The 24,985-nt window shown below is 37.4% G+C and overlaps 1 protein-coding gene across 8 annotated transcripts in view; it reads right to left on the minus strand.

The window, feature by feature from the left end:
• Window positions 1-8,888: 8,888 nt before the first annotated feature.
• Window positions 8,889-24,985, minus strand: part of BRINP3 (BMP/retinoic acid inducible neural specific 3) — a 545,052-nt gene continuing 528,955 nt past the window's right edge. For all 8 annotated transcript variants that reach the window (XM_008268734.4, XM_008268735.4, XM_051820406.2 and 5 more), the window contains one exon: window positions 8,889-10,268. In XM_008268734.4, coding sequence (XP_008266956.1) covers window positions 9,152-10,268 — 1,117 coding nt within the window. In that variant the 3' untranslated portion in view covers window positions 8,889-9,151. The remainder of the gene's footprint in view (window positions 10,269-24,985) is intronic.

Genomic DNA, 24,985 nt, shown 5'->3' on the forward strand with positions numbered 1-24,985 from the left:
AAAATTCTGCTGTTTTCAGTGGACATCAGCTCTGGCTATGGCTAAAGGTGTTTCCTGTTGTGGTGCAACTTCTCCTCCTTACCCAGTGACTTTAGGAGAGTTAGTGGGGGCGAGTGTGAGCAGAATGCTCTCCCACCTGGTGCGATAAGCCCAGCTAAAGGCTGTTCCCTTGGAATGCAACCCTTCGTTAGGAAGAAAGCTCTGGACTACAGTGATATAACTTCCTCTCCCTCTTCCAGACCAAGGAAGTCATACCTTTTGCACCTTTACAGACAGACCTGCAGAAATTCACTCACAGTGTTATGAGGGGAGCTAACATTGTTCCCAGGAGTTTTCTACTATTCAGCTACTCCACACTTAGCTTCCATAAAGAGTTCATTTATGGATTCAGCAGCTCCTCTCCCAGACATGCACATCTTGTGTTTTGCTCTCTGAATTCCACTGTCTTTCCAGGTTGGGGTTCGTGGTTTGATCTGCAAAGTCCGTTGTCTAATAGGTCTGGTGAAAGATGTTGACTTTCAGCTTGTTAATTGTTTTCTTACTGTATGAAGCAAAGTGATGACTTCCAAACTATTTTTAAGTAAACATTGTAACTGGAGGTTGAATTATGATTTTTATTTTATATATAAGACATTTTTGTTTCTCTTATATAGCATTTTGCTGTTAAGCTTGACATATAAAATTTAATTATTATACTTTAATGAAAGCGTATTGTATTTTTTTATGGGTTTAGAGGGATCCATTGCATTTCTGCATGAGTGAGATGCTTTTCATAGTCAATATTTTATTATGTAAAGTATACAGGATGGAAGCAAACCACAGAAACAAAATTTCTGAATTTATTCAAACTTTATTAATATAATTCACTAACCCTTTCAGTACAGATACAAAAATAAAAGAGTAAAAGCACCTTACCACATTTTTTTTCATATTTATTATCATATTAAGATCCTTCAGAGTAGTGATAACATTAAAACTTTGTATGCTCAACACCTACCACAGTTTCTGGCACACCCTAGCAAATGTTTATTTGATAAATAAGCAATTGAGTATATATTGATAGGAACCGAATGCAACAAAAATAAGCAACAAAAGAGTGGGAAGTGAATGATCAGGGTTTCAACGCTCTATGCTAACTTTAGTCTTGAATAATTTTATTAATTTTGAAAAACCAATACCTGCGATTTTTTTATTTTTAAATGGAAGTAAATATTTTATGTATTTAACTTATATATTATTAAAATAGATAAAAAACTTTCTTGGAAAAAATAGTTACAGATGATACTGAGGTAAAATAGTCAGTAGAAGCCTGTTCTATGCTCTCCCCTCTATTTTTCTTTTGTAAACCACTCTAATATTAAACAATATTAACAAAATCATATTTGAATTAATGTAGTGGAGCATCATGCTGTGGTCCATTTTGCTATTCTACTGCCTCACATACCTTCACTTCCTGGTGAAACTGAATATATTTGTGATTAACCCACATAACCTAATGACCATGTCATCTAAAAATAATCAAATTGTATTCACATAAGGAAAATACACTTCAAGTCAAGAAGATCAGAGTTTTCATATGCAAAACTGAGACAAGACACTGCATAGAGTTTCAGCATTCCCCCCAAAGTTGTCTTCTAAGCATTATCTCATATATTTTGCAGTTACAATGTTGTTTATTTAAATAATATGATGTTTTTCTTTAGTCTTAATCTTTAGAATCTTTAAGATCATTATATTTTCTATTTACTGAAACTGTATAATCATCTTATAAGTATTAAAATCTGAAAATTCAGAAATATATTTGGCATGATCAAACTTTTAAAAAATTATATAAAGTGTGATTATAGTTTTATTCTTATTACTGTTTGTCTCTTTTTTCATAATACACTCATATCAAAGGAGAATTACCCACTACAGTAAGCAGCAAATACTAATTAATAATTGAAAAGACTTCAACTGACAGAATAGTAAATCAACTCTCACAGTAGCTGAGATTTCACCTAAATATGTTATCCAAAAAAAATCAGTGTTGGTTGCTTGAACGAAAGGCAGGGAAGTTCATCAACTTTTTTTTTTTTTTTAAGTATTAGGTTCAGGTTTATTGTAGGTCTTAATTTATTCTTTAAGATTTTGCTCTTTAAATTATATTACCATAGTCACTTCATATATAAATATATGCATACACATTTATACTCTTTTTTTCTTGAAAATAAGGATGTTAGTATCACAAAATGTGGGATTCATGACACTGATCATAAAATGGGGACAGAAAGGGCATATAATCATGTAGATGCTATAACCCAGTGAAGCAACATGTTTAATTATCTACATACCTAACAATAGGACAGCCACACAACGTATAGACAACTACTCAGCCATCAGAAGGAATGAAAACTGTCAATAAATCTTGAGTTACTCATTTTCTGTCTATTTTTTCTCTGTAGCACAGTATGGATGGCTCCCCAAGGGAAGATTCTTCAAAGTTACGTGTGAAATAGATGTTTGAACCATTATACTGTACTAGATCGTAAAAACACAGTGTCTCAAGTGAATGGGGTTGAGCTCTGGTGGTGGACTCAGTCATGTATTGTTGATATAATCACAAAAGCTACGTATATAATTCAATGATGTTTGAACCAAAAAAAATTTATAGTGTTGGTAATTAGGTATATTGATGCCATTCTTATATAATTTCAACCTTACAACTACTTACATAATGTAAGTACTGCACAAGGCTAAAATATTTATGCCTAAAAACTATGTATAATCATTAAATACACAACCAACTTTCCATATCATTCATTCAGCAAACCACCACTGGTGTATTTATAAAATACACTGGGTACTGGGACCTTTGATTTAATGCATCTTAATAATTTCATGTGTAACATTCTAATGAAAATACATGACTATATATGTTTCCTGCCTTTTAGAAACTGGTATCTAGTAAGTACATCTGTATAAGTAATTCAATACAGTAAAATACCAAATAGCCTTAGTCATATTTTCACCCGGCTGCAATCGGAGTATATAAGGGAATGGTACATTTTACTAATGAGAAGATAAAGAATAAATTCAAAGAAAGCTAATTTTTATTTGACTCATTGATAACAGTTAGCAGAAGTGTTGTAGTGGTAACAGCAGCAGTAGTACTAGTAGCATAGTAGTAGTATCAGTAGTATTTTGGAGAGAAAATCAAGTGTGGAGGATAGAGAAATATTTCAGACAGGAAATATGTTTTTTGCACAAGAAAAAAATCCAGAGTCGTGAAAAAGTATGTTTTCTCTTTTTATATAGAAGGACTTACTCCAAAGTGAAATAAATGCAGTGGGAGAAGAGAATAGAGTAATAGTCAAAGGTTGCATTAAGAAAGACTTACATGCCCATTAACAAATTAAATCCCTATCCAATAGAGAGATTTATAGAAGATTTATATATAAAAGGCTTATATCTTCAATGGTCACTCTAGTGACCTCTAGTAGAGGATGGATTGGAAAAGTATCAAGGAGAATTAGATGAAAAAGACAAACTGTAGATTTTCACTAACACAGTAGCTTCAATATTAAAAAAGTTCCATAATAAACATTTAAAACTGGTAGATTAAATAAGTAACTATCCTTTCAAGCCAAGCTAAACAGTACCAACGCAAAAGCAATCATCAGGGCCCAAAAAATAAGTAGAAATTGAAAAGCAGAGCCCATTACCAACCTTCAAGTGAGGGAGGATGATGAGTTAGATTGTGGTGGGAGGAATAAAGTTGAAACCAACACAATTTTGCTAAGTGAAACACCTGGGTTCCAGCCATCATGTATGAAGGACATGAGAAGACGGGTTCTTAGATATTTAAATTTGTAATAAAGATAATGAGAGCAGATAAACAAAAGCATAAAGTGTGAATAGCAAAATTGAGTCAAGACGTCAGGACAGTCTCCCACCCAGAAAAAGTCATTGCGCAGGTGAATCTGCTCAGGTGGGACAGGAAGAGCGAGAGTCAGACCCTTTGGATTCAAAGTCAAACACCTGAATCCTGAGCACATGAAATGTGGCTATCCAAATTCAGGAGGGGACAAATGTAAAATGTACTGTATTTCAATAACTTCGTCCAAAATATATGTAAAATAATTCTATTAATGTTTCACTTTGAATATACTTAAGATTATAATAGCAGATATACTGGTTTAATTAAAATAGATTAAAAAGGACTTTGTAAAAAATGTGACTGTGAGAAAATTTGAAGTTACATATGTGGCTTGTGTTTATGAGTTACATTATATTTCTCTTGATCACTTCCTTCCTGTAGAAAATAAGGGTGTTAACTTCTTAAGCCACTAGAATCTATTTTGTTTCTTGTGTTTGCTTTAAAATATAAACTTTTTCAAATCCCCTTTTCAAAACAGAAAATCAAGTAATCCAACCTGGATGAACTATACTTATCTTCTAGTAATATAATGTGTACTTCTAAAACTGTCAGTTTTGTTTTTCATAATAATGTTCTTTTTAATATTTTATTTTTATTTGCTATTTATTAATGAGAGAGAGAGAGAGAAAGAGAGAGAGAGACAGAAAGAGAAATCTTCCCTCTCTTGGTTCACTCCCTGAATGCCCATAATGACTAGGGCTGGGGTGACCAAAAACTGGGAATTGAGAACTCAATCCAGGTCTCCCATGTAAATAGCAGGACCCTGAATGCTTCATCCATCACTGTTGCCTCCCAGGTCTGCATTTCCAGAATTTGGAATGAGAAGCTGTTGGTGGGTATGGAACCCAGACATTGCAATATGCAACCTGGGCATCTTAACCAATGTCTGAGAGGCCACACACTCCTAAAAAAAAAAAAAAAAAAAAAACACCTTCACCTTCAAGTTTATTTATTATATATTTTAGCTAATTTCATTGTACTTTATTTTATGGTTCCTTTTTTTGTATTAAGGGTATTCCATTTTAGGATGGGGAAAATATCACACTATAATAGAACTGAGTCTAAATTTTTTTGCTATGAATATTGAAAGCTTTTTATTTCCATTAAAACTTATTGCTAGTAGTATATAAAGAAACATTTATTAGTCTCATTTTAATAATAGTTTTATTTGAATTTTGCAGGACTCCAAAACACTAAGCATTTTTTCCATTAATGCTATATTGATTCTATAGATAAGGTTTTTGCTTATTTCTCTTGTTTTAATAATTTGAAATGAAAGTATTTGTAAAAATACTGTCCAACCTACAGCAAATAGGCAAACAAAATCGTTTCAAAATCAAGACTGTAGAATGTAACTTTTACATACTTCTTCGGAAAGCGATGGAATTTTGATCTTAGTTTTTGTAGTAGATGCATTTTGGGTATTATAGTTGACATTTTGAGGTTATGTTCTTTATTATTATTACAAATCATTTTTACAGGCCTTATTTTCCCTCTGTTCACTCATTCTTGCACTTTTGATAGCTCTTACAGGATTCTTATTTGTATAATAATGTGATTTGGAAGGGTAGATTATTCAGAAACCTGCCACGTAAACATTCTCATATTTACCTCCAGAACAAGACCTTACTCACATTAAGTAGTCCATGGATATTTAATCAAATATCACATCCCATATTTATCATATGATAGCTATATTGTATAATAATAAGATAAATAGTACTGTAGTCATTTATTGGTTAAACTGATTACTAGCACAGGAGATAAATTCAAGACTGAAGATTCTGCTTCAGTTCGAATTTCATGTACTAATTTACCGCATTTGACTGCCATGTCCTAAATATCAACTGATTTGACATGGATATTCTAATTCATCATCCATTCATAGTTCATTAAAATAGCTAATGTTGATTTCATATAAAAGAAATGGAGACATTTGTAAAAATTTCCCGCTAAGTTGCATTTACTAAATATTGAAATTATTATGGAGTGATTGAATTATACTTCTTGAAAATATCAGACAAAGGAAGCCTGCATATGGAAATACAAATCTGATGTGAGTGGAGGGGAGAGTGTTCAGCACAATGATCGAATATGCTGAAAGGTAAACTCTCAATTGGTAAAAATTCAGCTCATTGCACTCTACTCCTCACTCCAAATACTGTACTTACAATCAGATGGAAACTCAGCCATGTACCACCTTTCAATGTGTAAGTACATTTAGGGTCGCCAGGTGTTTTAGCATTCTTTCTGAGCTGAAATGATAATGTGGATACTGACATTAAAATCAACTTGAGGTGAAATGAAGATATTCAGCAGAATCCTGGAGCAGTAAGAGATATACCTGGAGAAAATGTATTTTTAATAGATTGTCTATTTTGTTTTTCATTCTACCAACTTTCTAACCTGCTGTAATCGATGTTTGTATTCAAATTGATTTCTCAGCCCTTATGTATACGGGAGAACATGTGATATTTGAAATTTTCTATTGCTGAAATTTCAAGATCTGTTGGCTTTCTAGGTTTCAGATGAATTCAGAATCATGAATTATGAATATAAAGAAACTAATATCAAAAAAGAACCATGCACCTTATGTTTAAAGTGTGATTCCATATACTCACATTATCTTTTGCTCTAAAAAATGTATTTACAGCAGAGTTATTTTCATTATGAATTCCCAAATGCCTAAAATAACAGTGAGCAAAAAAGTTTGCATAGAGTCACTCCAGGAAAAATGTTCATGTGCTATATGTTTCCATATTTTTTATTCACTTGACTATTATGTTGTCTATTTCTTTCTGGACATTGCCGAGTAGCCAATAACATGGGATAAGGAGAAACATAAAAATGTTTGTGCATTGATCATTTATCCCTTAAATCTGTATAAAACTTTAGAATTTGCCTAGCACATTTGCATATATCATATTCATGTCATCTCAGACAATGTTCTGAGGAAGGTGCACTTCTTTCTTTACTTCCAGGGGAAACCAGACACACAGAAGACCCATCAGCAGGTACTACCAGATCGTTTTATTCTACCCAGTAGGACTTTTGTGTCAACATCTGCCGGGCACAAGAAGACCCGGGTAAAATCCTAGTTAAGCATTTCTTACCTGTGGCAGTAGGATATTTCCGCCCATATGCTGGCCCAGGGCAGAGCGAGCTGTGCATTAACAGAAGTATCACTGCTGTCAGTTTTCTACAGCCCAGTGGGATTTTTGCATGCTGCTCGGAAGCTTTTGGTGTAAGTGGCTGTGGACAGCTGGGCTTCCGAGACTTCTGGGATGCATCTCTGACTTCCCAGCACAAAAGTCCTTCAATGCACACTATCTGTTTGGGTAATGTGGTTACTGCAGATGACTGATCATGGATGAAGAATGCTGGTTTTCTTTAATTTTTCAGGTATACTGTGGGGTACACGTGTTTTGTAATGTTAGCTGATTTCATTTCAGCATAAGCCTTTGAGTGCAATGAAATTTAATACAGAAATAGAATGGCTCATTTAAAGCCCAGTAAGGGATGGAGATTCATTCCAGAATAATCTGTACTGGAATCTTGGTCTTTCAATTTCTTGGTTTGTGATCTTACGAAATTTGATAATTCATTCAGAATTTATGTTTTTTATTTCCACTGAGAGAATGGGAATGATAATCCATAACAAGGTGTTCTAATAAGAATTAAGTGAAAAGAATATTTATAATGTAGCCAGAAAGGTGATGGGTGTTTAATATTTCTCTATGTTTTTCTATTGAATCACCTACAATGGCAAGAAGTAAAGTTTAAATAATTGGATAACTAAAGGTAGAAATTTAGGACAATGCTTTGCTTATAGAAAACAAGAGAAATATGCTGTATCTGAACTGTGTAGTTATTCCTAAAATGCGTTGGAATTGAGTACCTACAGTCTTAGAATGCAGAAGTTCTGTGCAATGATTTTTAATACTTCCTTATTTTCCTATCTACGTCTCGTGTTCCTTTCTCTGTGCCCTGAAACATGGCTTTATGATCTCCACAGGAGTGCTGGGCAGTGCATTTGGTTAAATAATATTTAGATAATACGTACAATATAGAAAATATTTAGACAAGAGTTGAAGTTCAAATGACATAAACATGTTTTACAGATACAACCACAGAACTAAGCAACAATGAAATTTATGTTTCTAGAAAAAAAGAGTATTATGTATCTATTATTACACCATAGGTTATATGTAAATTCAACTTTCAAATGAGACGTTTGAAGTTAAATTGGTTCATATTGAAAGAATTTTCTCTTCAAAATACCTTTTAGTAGCAGTTTCTAGAGTGAAAAGGTCTATTTACATTTGAACTAGTTATTTGAGCATTTATTTTATACTATTGCATTATAATTTGTGAATTCTAGAAGTGTTATAGTGTTGACTTTGGTAAAATGAGGGAATAACGAGGTTTTCAGGACTTGAAATGAAAATAGCTATGGAACATATGTTGATAATTGGTTATTAGAATGCAGAAAGAATGCCAAGGCAAGTTGCTAAGAAAATTAAGGGTTTTCTTTCTCTGTGACACACTTTACCACCACATGGATTTTTCTGGATGTTCTGATATGTTCTGGCATTTAGTTGGAAATTAGTTTATCTGATCATTTTAATAACGAACATGTCTCTATGGTTGGGTACTAAATACAGGTAATAAATACGCCACTGCCACTTTTATGCTGTTTACCACAAAAACGCAACCACAGACAAAGTGCTCTAGCTAGATGGATTTTTCCATGAAGATAATTGAAAGGGGACTTCAAATGTTTCCATTAAAAAACCTTGGTGAATTTTCCCTAGGTTCTAACAAACTATATCAAAATAGAACTCATTTCATGGAAAAAAAGGAATCCCACAGCACTTCTTTTTAATAACTGTTCAGCTACAAAATTTTATTGGTATCTTTTTATGTTCCCTCTAGGATGTAATGCACAAAAGCATCGCCACGGAACATATAAAATTACAAACGAAATTTATTGTAAAAAGTAGAATGTCTTCTAGACTGGTGTCAGTATTTATTTCATTCATAAACCAAAACTGCAGTATAATATATTCATTGTCAGCAAGTTCATGTGTGTAAATTGCCATCCAATGTTATCGACGGATATAAGACAGATATTGAAAAGACAATTTAAATTTACTCTTCCAAACATAAACTGTTCCACAAAAGCACTGTAAAAACTCCTTCAAGGTTTTGGGTTGTGCTTGACATTGACGGTTAACTACATAATTTGGTCGTGTCGTAATCCATGGTGTTTGGCAATTTGGCATTAAACGCCTGCAGAGCGGACTGGATCCTCACCACCTCACTGGTAGACAGCTTGAGTCTATGACGAAGCAAGCAAGAGAACAGGTCTAGACGCCGCTGGCCCGGCGGGGACAGCTTATTTACACGGTCTCTGATCTCCAGGAGCTGCAAAAGTGCCGAGTCCTGGGATCCCTGAGTATACGGGTAGTCCAGCTGCAGAATCAGGTCCCGAATGGCTTCAGGGTCAAAGTGCATGCTGTAGCCAAACACTTGAATGTTGTTGATTTTCATGTAGCCCAGGTTCCGGGAAGGATCAATAAACTCCAGGGGCTCGTAATAAATGCTCTCGTTGCCGTTGGGGCCGTTGGACTTGATGCGACTCCGCAGGTAGATGTGCACCGTCTCAAAGAACGTCTTCCACTTGTTCCCCAGAGTCAGGGTCCAGTTGTAGCACTGCAGGGGCAGGTCCAGCTTAGTCCGCTCCCAGTCGGGGAAGCTGTTTTCACTCACAGGCATAAACCAGCTCTCCGAGTGGCTGCCCCCGAAGGGATTGATGTAAACAGCCAGCACTGGCTCCAAAGTGCTGTTCTTCGTCAGGCAGATCTGCAGGGAGAGGCCCAGGATCATATGGACCAGACTCGACTTGTACTTGTTGCTCTTCAAGGTGAGCAGCATCCGCTTCCGCCAGGAAGGGTCGAACCAGCTGTTGAGGCGCATGTCGTTGCTGATGAAGATGGCGTGGACTTCTATCCGTCGGTCTGTCTTCTGCAGCAGGTACTTCATCTCCAGGTCTTGCAGGTCCGTCTCAAACCCGATGTAGTGGTCGGTGGACTCGGCGACTTCGGGCTTGCACAGGCCCTGGCTGAGCATGTAGCCGGTGTTGCAGGTGCCGCAGCGCGTGCGGTTGTCGGGGGCGCAGGTCAGGCAGGCGGAGGCGTCGCCCACCGTGCAGGGCAGGAACGCGGTGCAGACCACCTGGTCGTTGGGACAGGTGCAGGAGTGGGTCTCTTCCGAAAAGCTGCCCAGGAGGCCGTTCTCGTTGCAGTAGAGGAAGGACTGGATGCGAGTGAGCCAGTAGGTTGAGGTTCTGGAAACAGAAAGACTCTACGTAAGTACACAGATGCCTTTTGTTTGTCCTGCAAAAAACATCAAGTCTTAGCTCCAAGCTTCACCAGGGTGCCTTGAGTTATTGGTTTGAATGCAATAAAAGACGTATAGAGCGTCTAATTAGATGTTCGTCATTGCACAATCCACTAGATGGTAGATACGGAAATGCTTGCTTCAAACCGCAATACTGTGTCTCTGAACATGTGACACCCTCTAAGGCAACACTCGCCACCTTATTAATACACTTGGAAGCTGACTGTAACCATCATTAGGTGGGTTATTGTCTTGAAATGATAACCAATAATAGGAAATGAAAGTGACTGTATCATAAATATCTACCGTAGACCTGGAGCATACACATGATTGTGTATTCATTTACTCTGAGAGACAAAACTGTACTGCTGTGGGAAGCCCAAACAGTACAAGAAAAGTGAAGTTCAACAGTTTCAAATAGTTAATCAGTGTATATTGAGGGTAGGGTTTTATCAGCATTGAAATAACAAGTATCTACTGAGAGAAAAAGTATTGTTAAAACATGTTTAATTTTACTCCTATAGTGTGCTCAAGGAAATAGTGGGAAAATGTAATTTAAATCAACAAGCTCTTTTAATAAAGGTTGAGTGTGTTCATTATATGTGTTTGATTTGAGTCATCATTATTATTTCTTAGCAGGCTAATCAGGATGCCAACTTAAGATCTAACTTTTCCTATTTTCTCACATTTTCCAAACTCTTTTGGGTATTGAGAAATCTTAGTAAAGTAGTGAAGTGAAGGAGAAGTGGTCTTTAATTGGATAATTCCTTGTTTTGACCAGGTTGCTTTCTCAAACTAGCTGTATGAACATGGGAACAGGTACACAGCCTAGATGATCTTCAATAGCATATTAGAAAAATGCAAATAGCAATCTCTCCAATTTTGAGCTTTTGTAAAGAACAAATTAAGGCTCATACCTCATGCATATTATATTCATGTATGTTACACAGTATCTAACAACCCACATGAAAATTAATGTCTATTTTGGCATTTTTTGGTATAGCCTATATATTGTACCCAATCCTTTAGATACATTAGATCACTGCTGTTTCAAATGACTTACATGTGCACAACACTCACAATACAAGTGCTAATCTGATAGATGATCAAAACAATTCATTAAGATATTCGGAAGAGATATTCATTTTATTTGAATCACACATCTATTTTTGGTCTTCGCCCACCATCCCTTGGCAATTTAACTATTTTTTTGGAGACATCACTCTTCTTTGTTTTGCCACATAAATGAAGCAGCCCCTTTATTCTCCTCATAGCATCTACTTATTGCTCCTCCTAGTGCCTTGTTTGACTTGACAACTTGTCATGTACTTACTTCTCTTTATCCTTTCTCTCATTAAAGACAATACAAAGATTGCAGAATCCTGCATGTTTTGTTCATAGCCACATATCCAGTGCCCATAAAATTCCAGGTCATGAGTCTTTTAACACTCATTGAATACTGAATAAAGCGCATGGGACCAAAGGAACATTTCTTATTTTTGTGTGAAACAGAAACCCTAAAGTGGACTAACTCCCAGGTCACAGGCAGTGGCATTATACAACACATGCTTTGACTTTGCACGATTAAATAACACAAATGCCTTTTTTTGCTCAGCTTCTCTAATTGCAGTTGCTACCTATAGACCAAGAAGAAATGGACAGACTAAACCACATCACATTTTACTCTTAATCATTTCTCACAGTGAAAAAAACCCTTTTTGGGATATTAAAATCTATTAGATTCGTTTCATGATTTGAACACACCTCCCTAAGCTCATGCGATAACAACATGATCGCCAGTGTGTCTAGGGTGGGAGATGGGACCACATGGGAGGTGCCGGGGACATGAACAACACCCCCTCATGAGTGAATTAATTCTGTTGCCATGGGAGCAAGTTCTTTTTAAAGGGACTGGCTTGGATCCCTGTTGCTCCCTTTTTCTCTTGGACCTTCTGCCAGGGGATGGCACACCAATAAGGCACTCACCATATACCCTGGACCCTCAATCCGGTTCTTCCCGGGCTCTATGTGTATTCATTATAAATTAACCATTCTATGGTGTTTGGTTACAGAAGATCAAAACAGATTATGACAATTCATATCTCAGTTTCTTTAGCTACTTTTTGGTAAGATTTAATTATTCGAAAGAGTGACAGAGAGGGGGAAGGGGGGGGGAGAGGAAACAGAAACAGAGACAGAGAGAGAAAGAATGAGAATGAATCTTCTGTCCTCTGTTCACTCTACAAATGCCCCAAACAGCCACATGAGTGGCAGCGGCTCAAGTCACAGGGGCCATTCCTGCTGCCTTCCCAGGTGCATTAGCAAGAAGCTGGATCAGAAGTTGAGTAGCTGGGACTTGAAACCTGCCCCCTTCCCATATGGGGTGCTGGCATCACAACAAGTTGCTTAACCCACTGCACCACAATGTTGGCCCCTCTAGAAGCTTTCAGGATAGGTTCTCTGCACCTCTCCCAGGCTTATGGCTGAGGATTATGAAATAACAAAGGTGTGAGAATTTTAGGCACTTTGTGAGCTGCTCCTCCACAAATGAGAATTTCTGCAACTCTTGTCACATCACAAAGTAAATATAGAAGAAAGCTTTTCTTCTGGTTTATGAAATAGCTTGATAAATGATGTCTATATATAATTTCACAATGCAGATTCATATTATGGATTTGCTATGTGTTAACATTATTTGTCATTTGTCATTGATGAGTTCATTCTACCTTTTCTCTTAATTCCTCCCTCCTCCTTCTCCTCCTCACTCCCTCTCCCCCATTCTTTTTCCACTTCTTTCTTTTCTCATTTGTACGTTCCTCTTTCCCTCCTCCTCCTCATTCCCCCCTCCTTGCTTGCCTCTGTCTCTTGTTCTATTTTTATCTATCTAATGTCAAGTACATAAAATATATATCCTATCTGGATTGAAAATTATGTTTTCTTCCCTGAAACCAAAGCACAGATTCTTTGAGCCAAGCCATCCCTCACTGTAAGCTCTAATCGTGTTTCCAAATCATAAGGACAAAACAAGAATGGAATAAATAGACCTCAGGCTAAAGATGGAGCTCACAAAAGTAGGGCACTGCAGAGAGAATCATCCGGACACTTGAGAAAAGTAATGGCTTTTCCAGCTTCCAGGCTCCTCCCATCCTGTTCACACTCCTGAGGATGCATTAACATAGGAAAGTGTGACGGCCTCTGGGGTTTTGATTGGCATGCGTGAATACTGATGCCTGGGCACCCGTCAAAGGGAGGAGCAATGGGACAGGAAAGTGTGCAGGGGAATTTCTCAATTGCTGCTTCTGTTCCTTTCTTACCTATTACCTACCTCTTGACTATTTCACTGTATTTTGTAAAGAGGGAATAGATTTTTTCTAAGAAAAAAGAAATTCAATGATCTATGTTTTCTTTACTGTGTAAAATCTTGGTGCAAGCCACAGGCAAAAATAGAGACTAAGTTTCAGGATGGGATAATGGATTTTTCTCTTACCCAAAAGTTCATATTCCCCTCTGCCCCAGTCCCTAAAGTAAAATTTACATATGTTGGCTTTTAAAATGTTTTAAAAATTACTGAAAAAAATATTTGAAATTCAAATTAAGCTGTTTCAAACACTTTTTTTTACAGTATGTTCTTTTATGCCTGTGTACTGAAACAAAATCTTCCACAGTTTATTCATAATATAATCTTGGTTCAGACAAAACAGAATTGAGACTGGAAATGCAATGTGGAAAGATGAACTCCATTCTGGATGGGGGGAAACAGCTGTTTTGCTGTTTTTTTTTTTTTTTTTTATCTATTTAACAGTGGTTCTGTAAATACTTACTGAATTAACAAAGGGAGAAAAGGAGAGCAAGATTAAGGAGGGGGATGGGAGAAGGGATTTATGGTTGAGGAACTATGGATTATGGAAGAGCAGAAAGAAATTAGGAGAGGACAGATGCAAACAGCAAAAAATCGGCAGGACAAACAGACCAACATGGGCCACCTCCAAAGGACAGAAACTCCTTACTTACTGTGTAACTTCTCACAAATATTTAGGGACTGCATAACAAAGCGGGAGATATTTTCCAGAGTGGTTCCAAAGTTTTTCTGGATTAAAATCATTAGGTAAAGTGCCATTTACATTACTGAAAATCATGTGGCACTTAATTGGAGGAGTTTAGACATCTGTTTAGCCCATTTGTCTCTTTTCAATCCATAAGCTTCCCCACGTATTTAGGCTCTGCCTTTCTCCACAGGATACAGGTTACCTGAGCATCAATGTATTTAGGCTCTGCCTTTCTCCACAGGATACACGTTACCTGAGCATCAAAAGAGCCCTGGACTGGGAGTGTGAACACCTGGCTGTATCCTGGAACCTTGGACACGTTACTTAGACTCTGTAAGTTCCAGCAGAAATTCTAGAATGAAAACATGGTTCAATTTGATTCTGCATGACCCAGGGAAATGTGAATGAGTGTGGTTTTCTGATCCTGCATGTGTCCATTCAGCTGTGACTTCACCTGCTGATCTGAGGCCAGCATGAAAGGATGCAATATATGAATACCACCTGCCCCTGAGTCTCACGCTCGTCGGCTGCACCTAACGCAACACCATGAATGAAATGCTGTTTCTACAGTTTTTCTGTTACTGAGAATTGCAAATAAGATAAAGCCGTATCTGTCCAGTCTTAATGATGTTAACTGTGATCAGAGAACCAGAATCCTGGGTGTACCCAAGACACATCATGAGAATTTCTAGGAATAGGCCCAAGAAGCTCATGTTAAAATATATGATCTTAAGATAGCTATCTGAACACATAGAGGCTTCATGGTTCCTGGTTTTGCAGACTGATAACCACACTACTTGTCAGGGCTTCTTCAGTGGTGGCCATAATCAGCATGGGAGAGCATGACCAGGGCTAGGAGCAGCTGGCATTCATGTAGAGCAGTAGAGAGCCGCTGAGGTTTGACTTTGCATGCATTTGTGCTCTGCGGTCATTCTTTGCATGAAGACTTGTCAACGCCACATAGAATCTTATGGCATGTATTCACGAAATTCATGAAACTGTTCTGTTTATATTAGTAAAAATTTAAAAAGAAAAGTAAACTAAGAACTGGGGTCTAATGTGATAAATGTATTATGTTGCGTTCAGGTACTGTTAATTAAGTGCTTAGTGAGCAACCTTTAGATCATGGAACAACCAATTGTATTCATTTATTATTTCTTTTATGTTCAGGCAGCAGCTCATAAAGGTTAATGCCATTTTAAAATCTGAAAATTACTGAATTGCATGAGTTTTAATGCTTCACTCAGTTATCTATCAAACATGAGAATGAAGAGGAACTCAGAGAAGCAAATTTAAATGTTAGCTTTTTGAAATGTGTTTCAAAGTGTTCACAGATGGTGGGGAAAAACACATAATAAGCTAAATCCATAAAACTACTCATTTATTGTTATATCAGGATAAAACTAAGGATAAAATAACTTTATTTGTGAAGTAATGTTTGGGTTCCTAGGTGGCAATACATATTGACTTAAGACATTTTCTCAGAGGCCAGATTTTCAACTTTGAATACCATTAGGTTGATTTCACTTGCAAAAAGGGAATAAAATCTATTGTAGGGTCACTGTAAGAATTCAAGCACAATTCCAAGTAAAGTACTCTAAGGAGTACCTGGGCGCAGCAAGTTAAACCACTAGCTTCCAGACCAGCATCCCAAATGAGCATGGTTTGAGACCTGGCTACTCCCTTCCTATCCAGCTCCCTGCTAGTGGCCTGAAAAAGCAGTAGAAGATGGCCCAAATGCTTGGGCCCCTGCACCCATGTGGGAGACCTGGATGAAGCTCCTGGCTTCAGTATGGCTCAGCCCTCGCTGTTGTGGCTATCTGAGCAGCGAACCAACTGATGGAAGACATCTCTCTGTCTCTCTCTAACTCTGTCTTTCAAATAAGCAAATAAATCTTTAAAAAAGAGTATGCAGAGAATAGCAAATAAATGAGAATTATTATTGCTGTTGTTATAATTTTTACTATTACTGTCATTTTTAAAGAAATATCATTGTAGACAGTTTCTTTATCATAACTGCTTTTTCCCCCAGAAGATGGCATAGTTCAATTTCTCTCCAACAATTCATGACTTTCTGCATAATGCTATATGAATGCCTGAATTTCACCTTTGTTCAATAACGTTTGAGAGTACATATGTGGCCTGTATTTAAAAGTCCATGTATGGTTTTGAAGCTCCCAAAAACCTGCAAAAAGAATACTGCTGAAATTCCAAACACATATTTGAGACACTTAACGTTTTGCATGAGATATTAGAACCTATGCTGATGCAAAAACAGTTGCCTCCTCTCATGGGTAAATCCTGTGTGAGCACTAATAACCTTATTCTAAGGCCCCTTATTTGAATCGTGTAATTCCCTATTTCTCTTCAAATCTGTGCAGTGCGAATCCACAACTTAAGACCTACACAATACAATTTCAACATCTTTTTGAAGTTTAGGATTATTCTTTTGGGTAGGCCATTTCATTTCAGCCTTCATGGATTTGTTCTCAGACCGTAATACTTTAAACTAAATATAAATTTGGGATTAAGCACTGACAGCCATTTAAACAATCATAAGCTGATTATTAGCTCAGTCACAGACAGATAAAGCCAAATAATATTTTGTCTGTCATTCTCCCTCTTCTCACTGTGCTGCATTGGCCATTTCATTCACTGAGCTTACGCTGACACTCCTGACACGGAAGTTTTACTTTGGGAAATAAGTTTTCACCTGAGTAAGAAAATGTCCCTTTCAAATCTTCCTCAAGGAGGAATATCCCAGGGAAGTGCACAAACATGCAGATGCAGACACAGACAAGTACGAAGACATAAATAATGTTTTTAATTTTTTAAGTAAAATATTATTTATAAAGCAGTCATTTCCTTTCACCCTTCAAAGATCTGTTCAAACTAAACAAAAAGTTGACACAAATAAATAAGGTGATGAATGAGAGGAAGCCAGAAATATTTTAGACTAAATAAAAATTTGGCATAAATGAGTAAAATAATGAAGAGAGAGAAGAAGCTAGAAAAGCAAGTTCAGGCTAAATGGGAGGTGCCTTGGTTAAAGTGCTGTTTCTATAGCTGAGATGGTGTCTTCGTTTCCACACTGTGTTGCTGCAGGTGACAAGTTTTCATCCTGTCCAGTTTCATGTGTGAGCCAAAAAACCTGAATAAAAGGGATAGTGTCTAGCATCCCTCCAAATCGAGTGTCTGGAGCTGACCATTTTCTTCTCTTTTTTAGCCATCACTGTTGCACTGAGAGGGAGACAGCAACTCATTCCTGGACCCATTAAAGAACAAATTGGGTGTTGGAAGACTCTAAACCTGCTCTTTGAAAAATCTGTGCTATTGGGTTTGTACTGCCACACTAATCTTCTTATATCAATTAATTTCTACCTGTGTGCACACTAACATCTTTCATATAAAATCTAAATTCTTCTTTCTTCATCATCTGATTTAATAAAATATGTATTCCTCTTATTTTGTCCCTGTTACCCCAAAACAAATCATGCTCAATTTCAACCACATCAAATTTTCTCCTCTACTTAATTAGCTCAAAGTTCAAATTCAATTATCCTTGTTTTTATTGATCTCCCTTAGCAATCTAAATTATCAACTGATATTCTGAGTGGCTTTTTCAGTTATTATCTATATCATTTTATGTTATTAAGTAACGTATAACTATATATTATTGTCTTTGATTCACCTCATAATTTTATTTTTTAAGGATTTGTTTATTTGAAAATCAGAGTTATAGAAAGAGGGAGGAAGGGAAAGAAGAGGGGTGGAAGGGAGGGAGGGAGAGGGAAGGAGGGAGAGAGAGAAAGAGAGAATCTTCCACCCTCTGGTCCACTCCATAGGTGGGCATAATAGCCAGGGCTGGCCCAGGCCAAAGGCAGAGGCCAGGAACTTCTTCCAGGTCTCCCGCATGGATGGCAGGGGCCCAAACACTTGGGCTATCTTCTGCTGCTTGTCTGAGGCCAATAGCAGGAAGCTGGATCAGAAATGGAGCATCTGGGACTCAAACAAGTGCCCATATGGGATGCCATGACTGCAAGCAGAAGCTTAACCCGCTATGCACACTATGGGCCCCTTATCTCACAATTTTAAACAAAGTATAACATTATGGTATCTGTAATGATCTACACTGAAGTTCTCCTAACCAGAATAGAAACTCCTCTGGAAGTCAGAATTGTATGTTACTACACTGGAGCCCTAGAGACCAGCTAAGTGGCTTTCCATTCAACTTTTCCAAAGAATATTACTCTATTAACATTTAATTAAATTTGTTTATAGAAAAATGTCAGAGTGGGTACTCTTAAAAGTCTCTTGAGACTGGTGTTGTAGTGTCATGCTTGGATCTCATATCTGAGTGCAGGTTCAATTCCTGGTGGCTCCACTTCCCATTCAGCCCCTGATAACGCACCTCTTCAACCCATGTTGGAGGCCCAGAGGGAGTTCTGGCTCCTGGTTTTGGCCTGAGTCTGCCCTAGCTGTTGCTCCTCTTTGGACAGTGAACCAATGGATGGAAGATCTCTCTGTCAATATGCATTTCTTTTTTTTCTTTTTAAGATTTTATTTATTTATTTGAGAGGTTAAATTATAAACAGACAGGGAGAGTCAGAGAAAAAGGTCCTCCATCCACTGGTTGACTCCCCAAATGGCCAAAACAGCCAGAGCTGAGCCGATCCAAAGCCAGGAGCTTCTTCTGGGTCTCCCATGTGGGTGCAGGGATCTGAGTACTTGGGCCATTTTCCACTGCTTTCCCAGGCTTCCTGCAGAGAGCTGGATCTGAAGAGGAGCAGCCAGGACTCAAACTGGCACCCATATGGGATGCCTGCACCACAGGGTTAAGCTTAGTCTACTAAGTGACAGTGCAGGCCCCAGTATGCATTTCAAATAAACAAATTTTAGAAAATGCTATTTAGAACTTTGAATACCTTCTTTATGTTGATAAGTAAATTAGAAAAAGAATGAGTAAGAACATAGAGGTTTTGAATAACATCATTGTTTACCATCCATTACAGAAAATTACTACTAAAATTGCAGAATGTATTAAAAGTGTATTGATTTACAGCTTCACATAACAGTCTTTGGCTTCACCAAATATTGTGATGTACAAATAACTGTCAAAGAGGTTTTGTTTTTATAGTTGTTTCTCTGCCTGGATCTCAGTTCCCTCAGAATTTTTTTTTTTTAATTTAAGTTCATTTATATATTTTTATTTGAAGGAAGAGGAGACACACACACATACACACACACACACACACAGAGAGAGAGAGAGAGAGAAATCTTCCATCTACTAGCTTTATTCCCCAAATGCCTACAACAGCCAGGGATGGGGCAGGCTGAAGCCAGGTCTAGAGAATCCACGTTGGTCTCCCACATGGGTAGGATGGACTCAAGTACTGAGACATCATCCGTTGCCTCTGAAGATGCACAGGATCTAGAAGCTGATCTGAAGTGCAGGTGGGGCTCAGTACCAGGCACTATGGAACAGGGTGTAGGCATCAAAGTGCACGTTACCCCGATGCACCACAGTGCCCACCCCATCAAAGGAGTTTCAATATAATGAACTGTTTGAAAGTATATTAGCTAATCAAATGAAATTATTTATAAATAATTTAAAGATATTGTTAAAGGTCTGAAATATTTGTAAATGAATCATCACTTAAAGATAATTTGTGAGTCAAAGAAAAATTCAGAATCAAATTAACCATTTCAAATGAATATGAATGAAAATGGACATTTAAGGGGGCCAGCACTGTGCAGTGCCAGCGTCCCACATGGGCACCAGTTCGAGTTCTGGCTGCTCCACTTCTAACTAGCTCTCTGGTATGGCCTGGGAAAACAGTAGAAGACGGCCCAAGTCCTTGGATCCCTGCACCAGCGTGGGAGACCTGGAAGAAGCTCCTGGCTCCTGGCTTCAGCTAGGTGCAGCTCAGACCTTTGCAGCAAATTGGAGAGTGGACCAGTGGATGGAAGACCTTTCTCTCTCTCTCTCTCTCTCTCTCTCTCTCTCTCTTTGTGTGTGTGTGTGTAACTCTGACTTATAAATAAATTAAAAAAATTTAAAAAAGAAAATAGACATTTATAGGAAGCAAGTTATTGCAAAATTTAGTGGCAAATTAATAGTGTTAAAAGCTTAGAGTTGAGGGTCAGCATTGTGGCGCAGTAGGTTAATCCTCCACCTGTGGCGCCAGCATTCCACATGGATGCCGGTTCCAATCCTGGTTGCTCCACTTCCTATCCAGCTCTCCTCTATGGCCTGGGAAAGCAGTAGAAGATGGCCCAAGTGCTTGTGCCCCTGCACAAGCGTGGGAGACCTGGAAGAAGCTCCTGGCTCTTGGCTTCGGATTGGTGAAGCTCCAGTCGTTGCAGCCATTTGGTGAGTGAACCAGCGGAAGGAAGACCTTTCTCTCTGTCTCTCCCTCTTACTGTCTGTAATTCTAGCTCTCAAATAAATAAATAAAATCTTAAAAAAAAAAGCTTAGAGCTGAAAAAAGGATTAGTATTTGTTTTTTGAGTTATCACAGTAAATATAGAATACAAAAATAAAAATGTATCAGAATGGAGAACAAAGGTGAGAATAGAAAGCAAAAAAAGACCAAAGTAGTAGAGTAATGAAAAAAATGTGTTTGCTATGTGAAAATCTTATGAACTCCTGATAAGTTCAGAATAAAAAATGAGAAAACACAAAATTAAAATATCATGGATGAAACAGAATGTATTAAGACTGATCATACACATAGCAAATTGACAATAATAAAATACTACTAATAACTATATATCCATGATTTCAAATGGATGAGCTGTGAAGCACAGATACTTTGTGGCATTGGATGTAGTGGAGTGATAGGAAAGCAATGAAATCCATGCTTTAGAATAAGGAAGGCTTTAGCTATCCTCCAGAAAACACTTCCAGAGGACTTAGTACAGGAGATGGTAAACAATTAGCTTGTGTATCACATGAAGAAAATTTGCATTTAATTGGAGGACACATTTAGTTACCTGAGGGGTGAAAAATAACTTGGCTTTGTTTCTAGTTAATCTCTCTACTCCCAGTTCCTAGAGCTCTAAAAGTTACATGGAGAAAGCAGGGATGGAGTTGGAGAACCGTCCGTCGCCTCTATCTCTTTGTTATATTTTTTTCTTGTACATTGTGAGGAAATCCATGGACACCTCTACAACATCAGTGGCTCTGAAGACAAGCATTGCCCTTCAAGTACAGTGAGCAGTGAGTGATCCCATGAGAGGCTGTGATTCACCAGGAGAGTGACTTCCATCTCGTGATGGTGAGTGCAGATAAGAACAGATCCAGACACAGGGCTGGTGTGCCTTCTGAAGTCCAATTAACAGATTACACAGAGCTCAGGGATTAAAGAGAAGATACCTCACTTGACAGAAGAGATCTTTCAAGGTGCATGCAGAATGGTCATTACAAATCTTATCTATTAATTCTATTCTCCAAGAACTTTTTGAATTGTCCTCACATCTATGGGTGAGACAGAAAGTGTGGGAAAGATGAAAAAATGACAGAATGACAATTCAAAATTTCTACCTATTAGCAACAAAAAATAACAGATGTATTTTCTCTAAAATTGAAAGCTTTTGGGAGTTTTTACGCTGCCTTTTAGTTTGTGCCATTTCTCTTCTGGCTGTTATTTTTAAGCATATTTCAAGTGGTGTCACTAACAGGCACGTCCTGAGTCACCTTGGAGGATCAGGCATCTCCTCTATGATCAAATCACATTTTGCCCTGCTATAATAAAACCTACTGTTCTAATTACTTGTTTGCATCTATCACTCCCAAGCTTTAATATTCTGTTCCACTCATGTTTGCATTCCAAGTGTCTGTAAATAGTAGGCAGTGCACATATTTCTCAACAGTAAAAACAGGGGGAATGAATGAAAATGAGAAGATGAGTGCAGGTTTTCATATTTCCCAGTAAGCATGTAATCAGGAATTGGGGGACTCACATATCAGACACTGCAGGCTGTGCGTACTATACTAAAATGGGGGATTATACACCAAAACTGGTATAGATTCTGAGACTATTTAAGTAGATTACTGAATATGTAATTCCATAGATGAATAGAAAGAACACTGGGCAGAGATTTAATTCCAATCCTACATTTAGTATGAGAGATGATCCATATACTTTCAAAAGTAATAACTGTGGCCGGTGCCAGGGCTCACTAGGCTAATCCTCTGCCTGCGGCGCCAGTACTCCAGGTTCTAGTTCTGGTTGGGACACCGGTTCTGTCCCGGTTGCTCCTCTTCCAGTCCAGCTCTCTGTTGTAGCCTGGGAAGGCAGTGGAGGATGGCCCAAGTCCTTGGGCCCTGCACCCACATGGGAGACCAGGAGGAAGCACCTGGCTCCTGGCTTCAGATCAGTGTAGCTCTGGCCATTGTGGCCATTTGGGGGGTGAACCAACAGAAGGAAGACATTTCTCTCTGTCTTTCTCTCTGTCTAACTCTGCCTGTCCAAATAAATAAATAAATAAAAGTAATAACTGGCATCTCAAATCATTCTTGCTTTATTTATTGTCCGTCATTATTCCTGCTCTCATTCTTGGTGACTTCCATACACAGTAGGAAGTTTCATCCAACACCATGGTTTCTCAGTTCCTTGATACTCTCCTGTTCAGTTAATTGTGAACACCTTGACTTCTGTTAATCACCTATGTTTTCGTTTTAGCCTTTATTCAAGGGCAATTTCAGGACTCACAGTCATAACAAGTGCACACATTTACAACTCTCTGCTTTCAAAGAGCTTTACTTATGGGAAACTTAAGAAGCAAGCAATGGAAGTATCGTTATATTAGACTTCTATCTATGAATTACATGAGATCTGTTCTCTTTTTATGAATATCACATTAATAAGTGAATTGATGAGATCATGTTGTAGTAACACCTTATGCCTTTGCTGTGACCATGAGACTGTAAAGTATTAATAAATTCCCTTAAAAAGCATTAAACTTATTAAATAAGTGAATAAATAAAACAAAGAAGATGGACTCATGATGTTATCATAACAATGGCAAGTGAGGTGCAGTGGAGTGATTCCTGGGGATGCTGGTCTAGTATCATCTTAGGAAGATGTTGTTTCACAAAATAATGGGTGAACCAAAATGCTTGGTGATTTCTCCTTGTAGAGACCATGGATTTAACCAGACATAAACAGAATGCTACTAGGAATAAAACTGAAATAACCCTCTTGCTCTGATTCCATGGTCAGTAACAAATCTTTAGATAGAAATCTGGTTTCTCATATAACTTTTCTGCAAAGGAAACCTAATTGACTAAACTTATACAGTTAATTGTGACTGCATCACCAGACAGCAACATGGAATTTGGGTTTATATATTATTTCTTGAGAGTTTGATTGACTTATTTCTAATGTGCAAACTGATTATAGTTTTAATACAAAATGGAGATTCTGCAGCCAAATAGTTGACAGAAACAGGGCAATTGGAGGCAAACACAAAGGAAAGAGCACCTTTCAGAAGTCCTGTCTTTATATATGAAAAATGTCTCAAAAGTCAAATCCTCAGTACAATAGCCACATATGAATATTGTCTAGTAGGTGGAATAGCATTAATAATTGAGGTTACTCATTGTGCTAAGAAATCACCAGAAAAGATTGGATGCTCCTGGCCATTACAAATTCTACCTTTCATATGAACAGTGGACAATGTGGTGTGTTTGGGGGCTGAAATGAGGGGGAGAGCAGGTGTACATTCACTGTTATGAAAACTGTACAATATTTAAAGGATGACTATTTGTAAGTTTAAAAATTGACCCACTTAACAAACTGATACAAGCAATAAACTGGTTTCATTTTCCATAATTTTGTTCATTAGGGAAAAATACACCAGTATTTTTCCTAATTTTTCTAACAATTCAATATTACTTTGTTTTTGTAGAAAATAAAAGTAGAACATATCAAATGACCGGTTAGAAGGCAGAAGTAATCAAATGTGTCTAACCTTCTTTGAACTCATTATTTTCCAGATAAAACCACATAAAACAATGAATTAGCTTAAATTACCACCCCACATTTATTTAGAAAACAAATAGAAGAGCCAACACTTGAATTCATGGATTTTCCACTAGGCTCATATAATGCAGAGTTTCTCTGTCCCCTCAATGATAAGACTTTCTATTAACCGAAGCATCATAAACTTGAAAAAAAAAAATGAGCTTCTCTGGAGGAAATCAGCAGTCAGTGACAAGAACCAAATGGCATTCACACGGTACAGTTTCTTCTTACTGCAGGGTCAGCCACAGAATGAACAGGAGGTTTCTTATCGATTGACAGAAAGGGAGACACTTGTGTTTGTTTAATCTGTCTTGTCAGGGAGAAAAATCTGCAAGTTTATTAGTGTTGTGAGTTCAACGTCAGTTTCATTTCAGGACAGTATCTACTTTAAAAATCTTCAAAAATAACATATCATTTTTAGTTTACAAAGTAAATTTAAATAATATTATTTATCTATTCATTTATCACTTTTGTCATTCAATATATTTTGTTAGATTATTTTTATTGGCACACAATAATTGTACATATTTATGGGGAACAATGTAATGTCTAAATGCTCACAAAAGATGTATCATTCTTGGGTTCTT

The sequence above is a fragment of the Oryctolagus cuniculus genome, chromosome 13 (genome assembly GCF_964237555.1).
Source record: "Oryctolagus cuniculus chromosome 13, mOryCun1.1, whole genome shotgun sequence".
In the NCBI taxonomy this organism is placed as follows: domain Eukaryota; kingdom Metazoa; phylum Chordata; class Mammalia; order Lagomorpha; family Leporidae; genus Oryctolagus; species Oryctolagus cuniculus.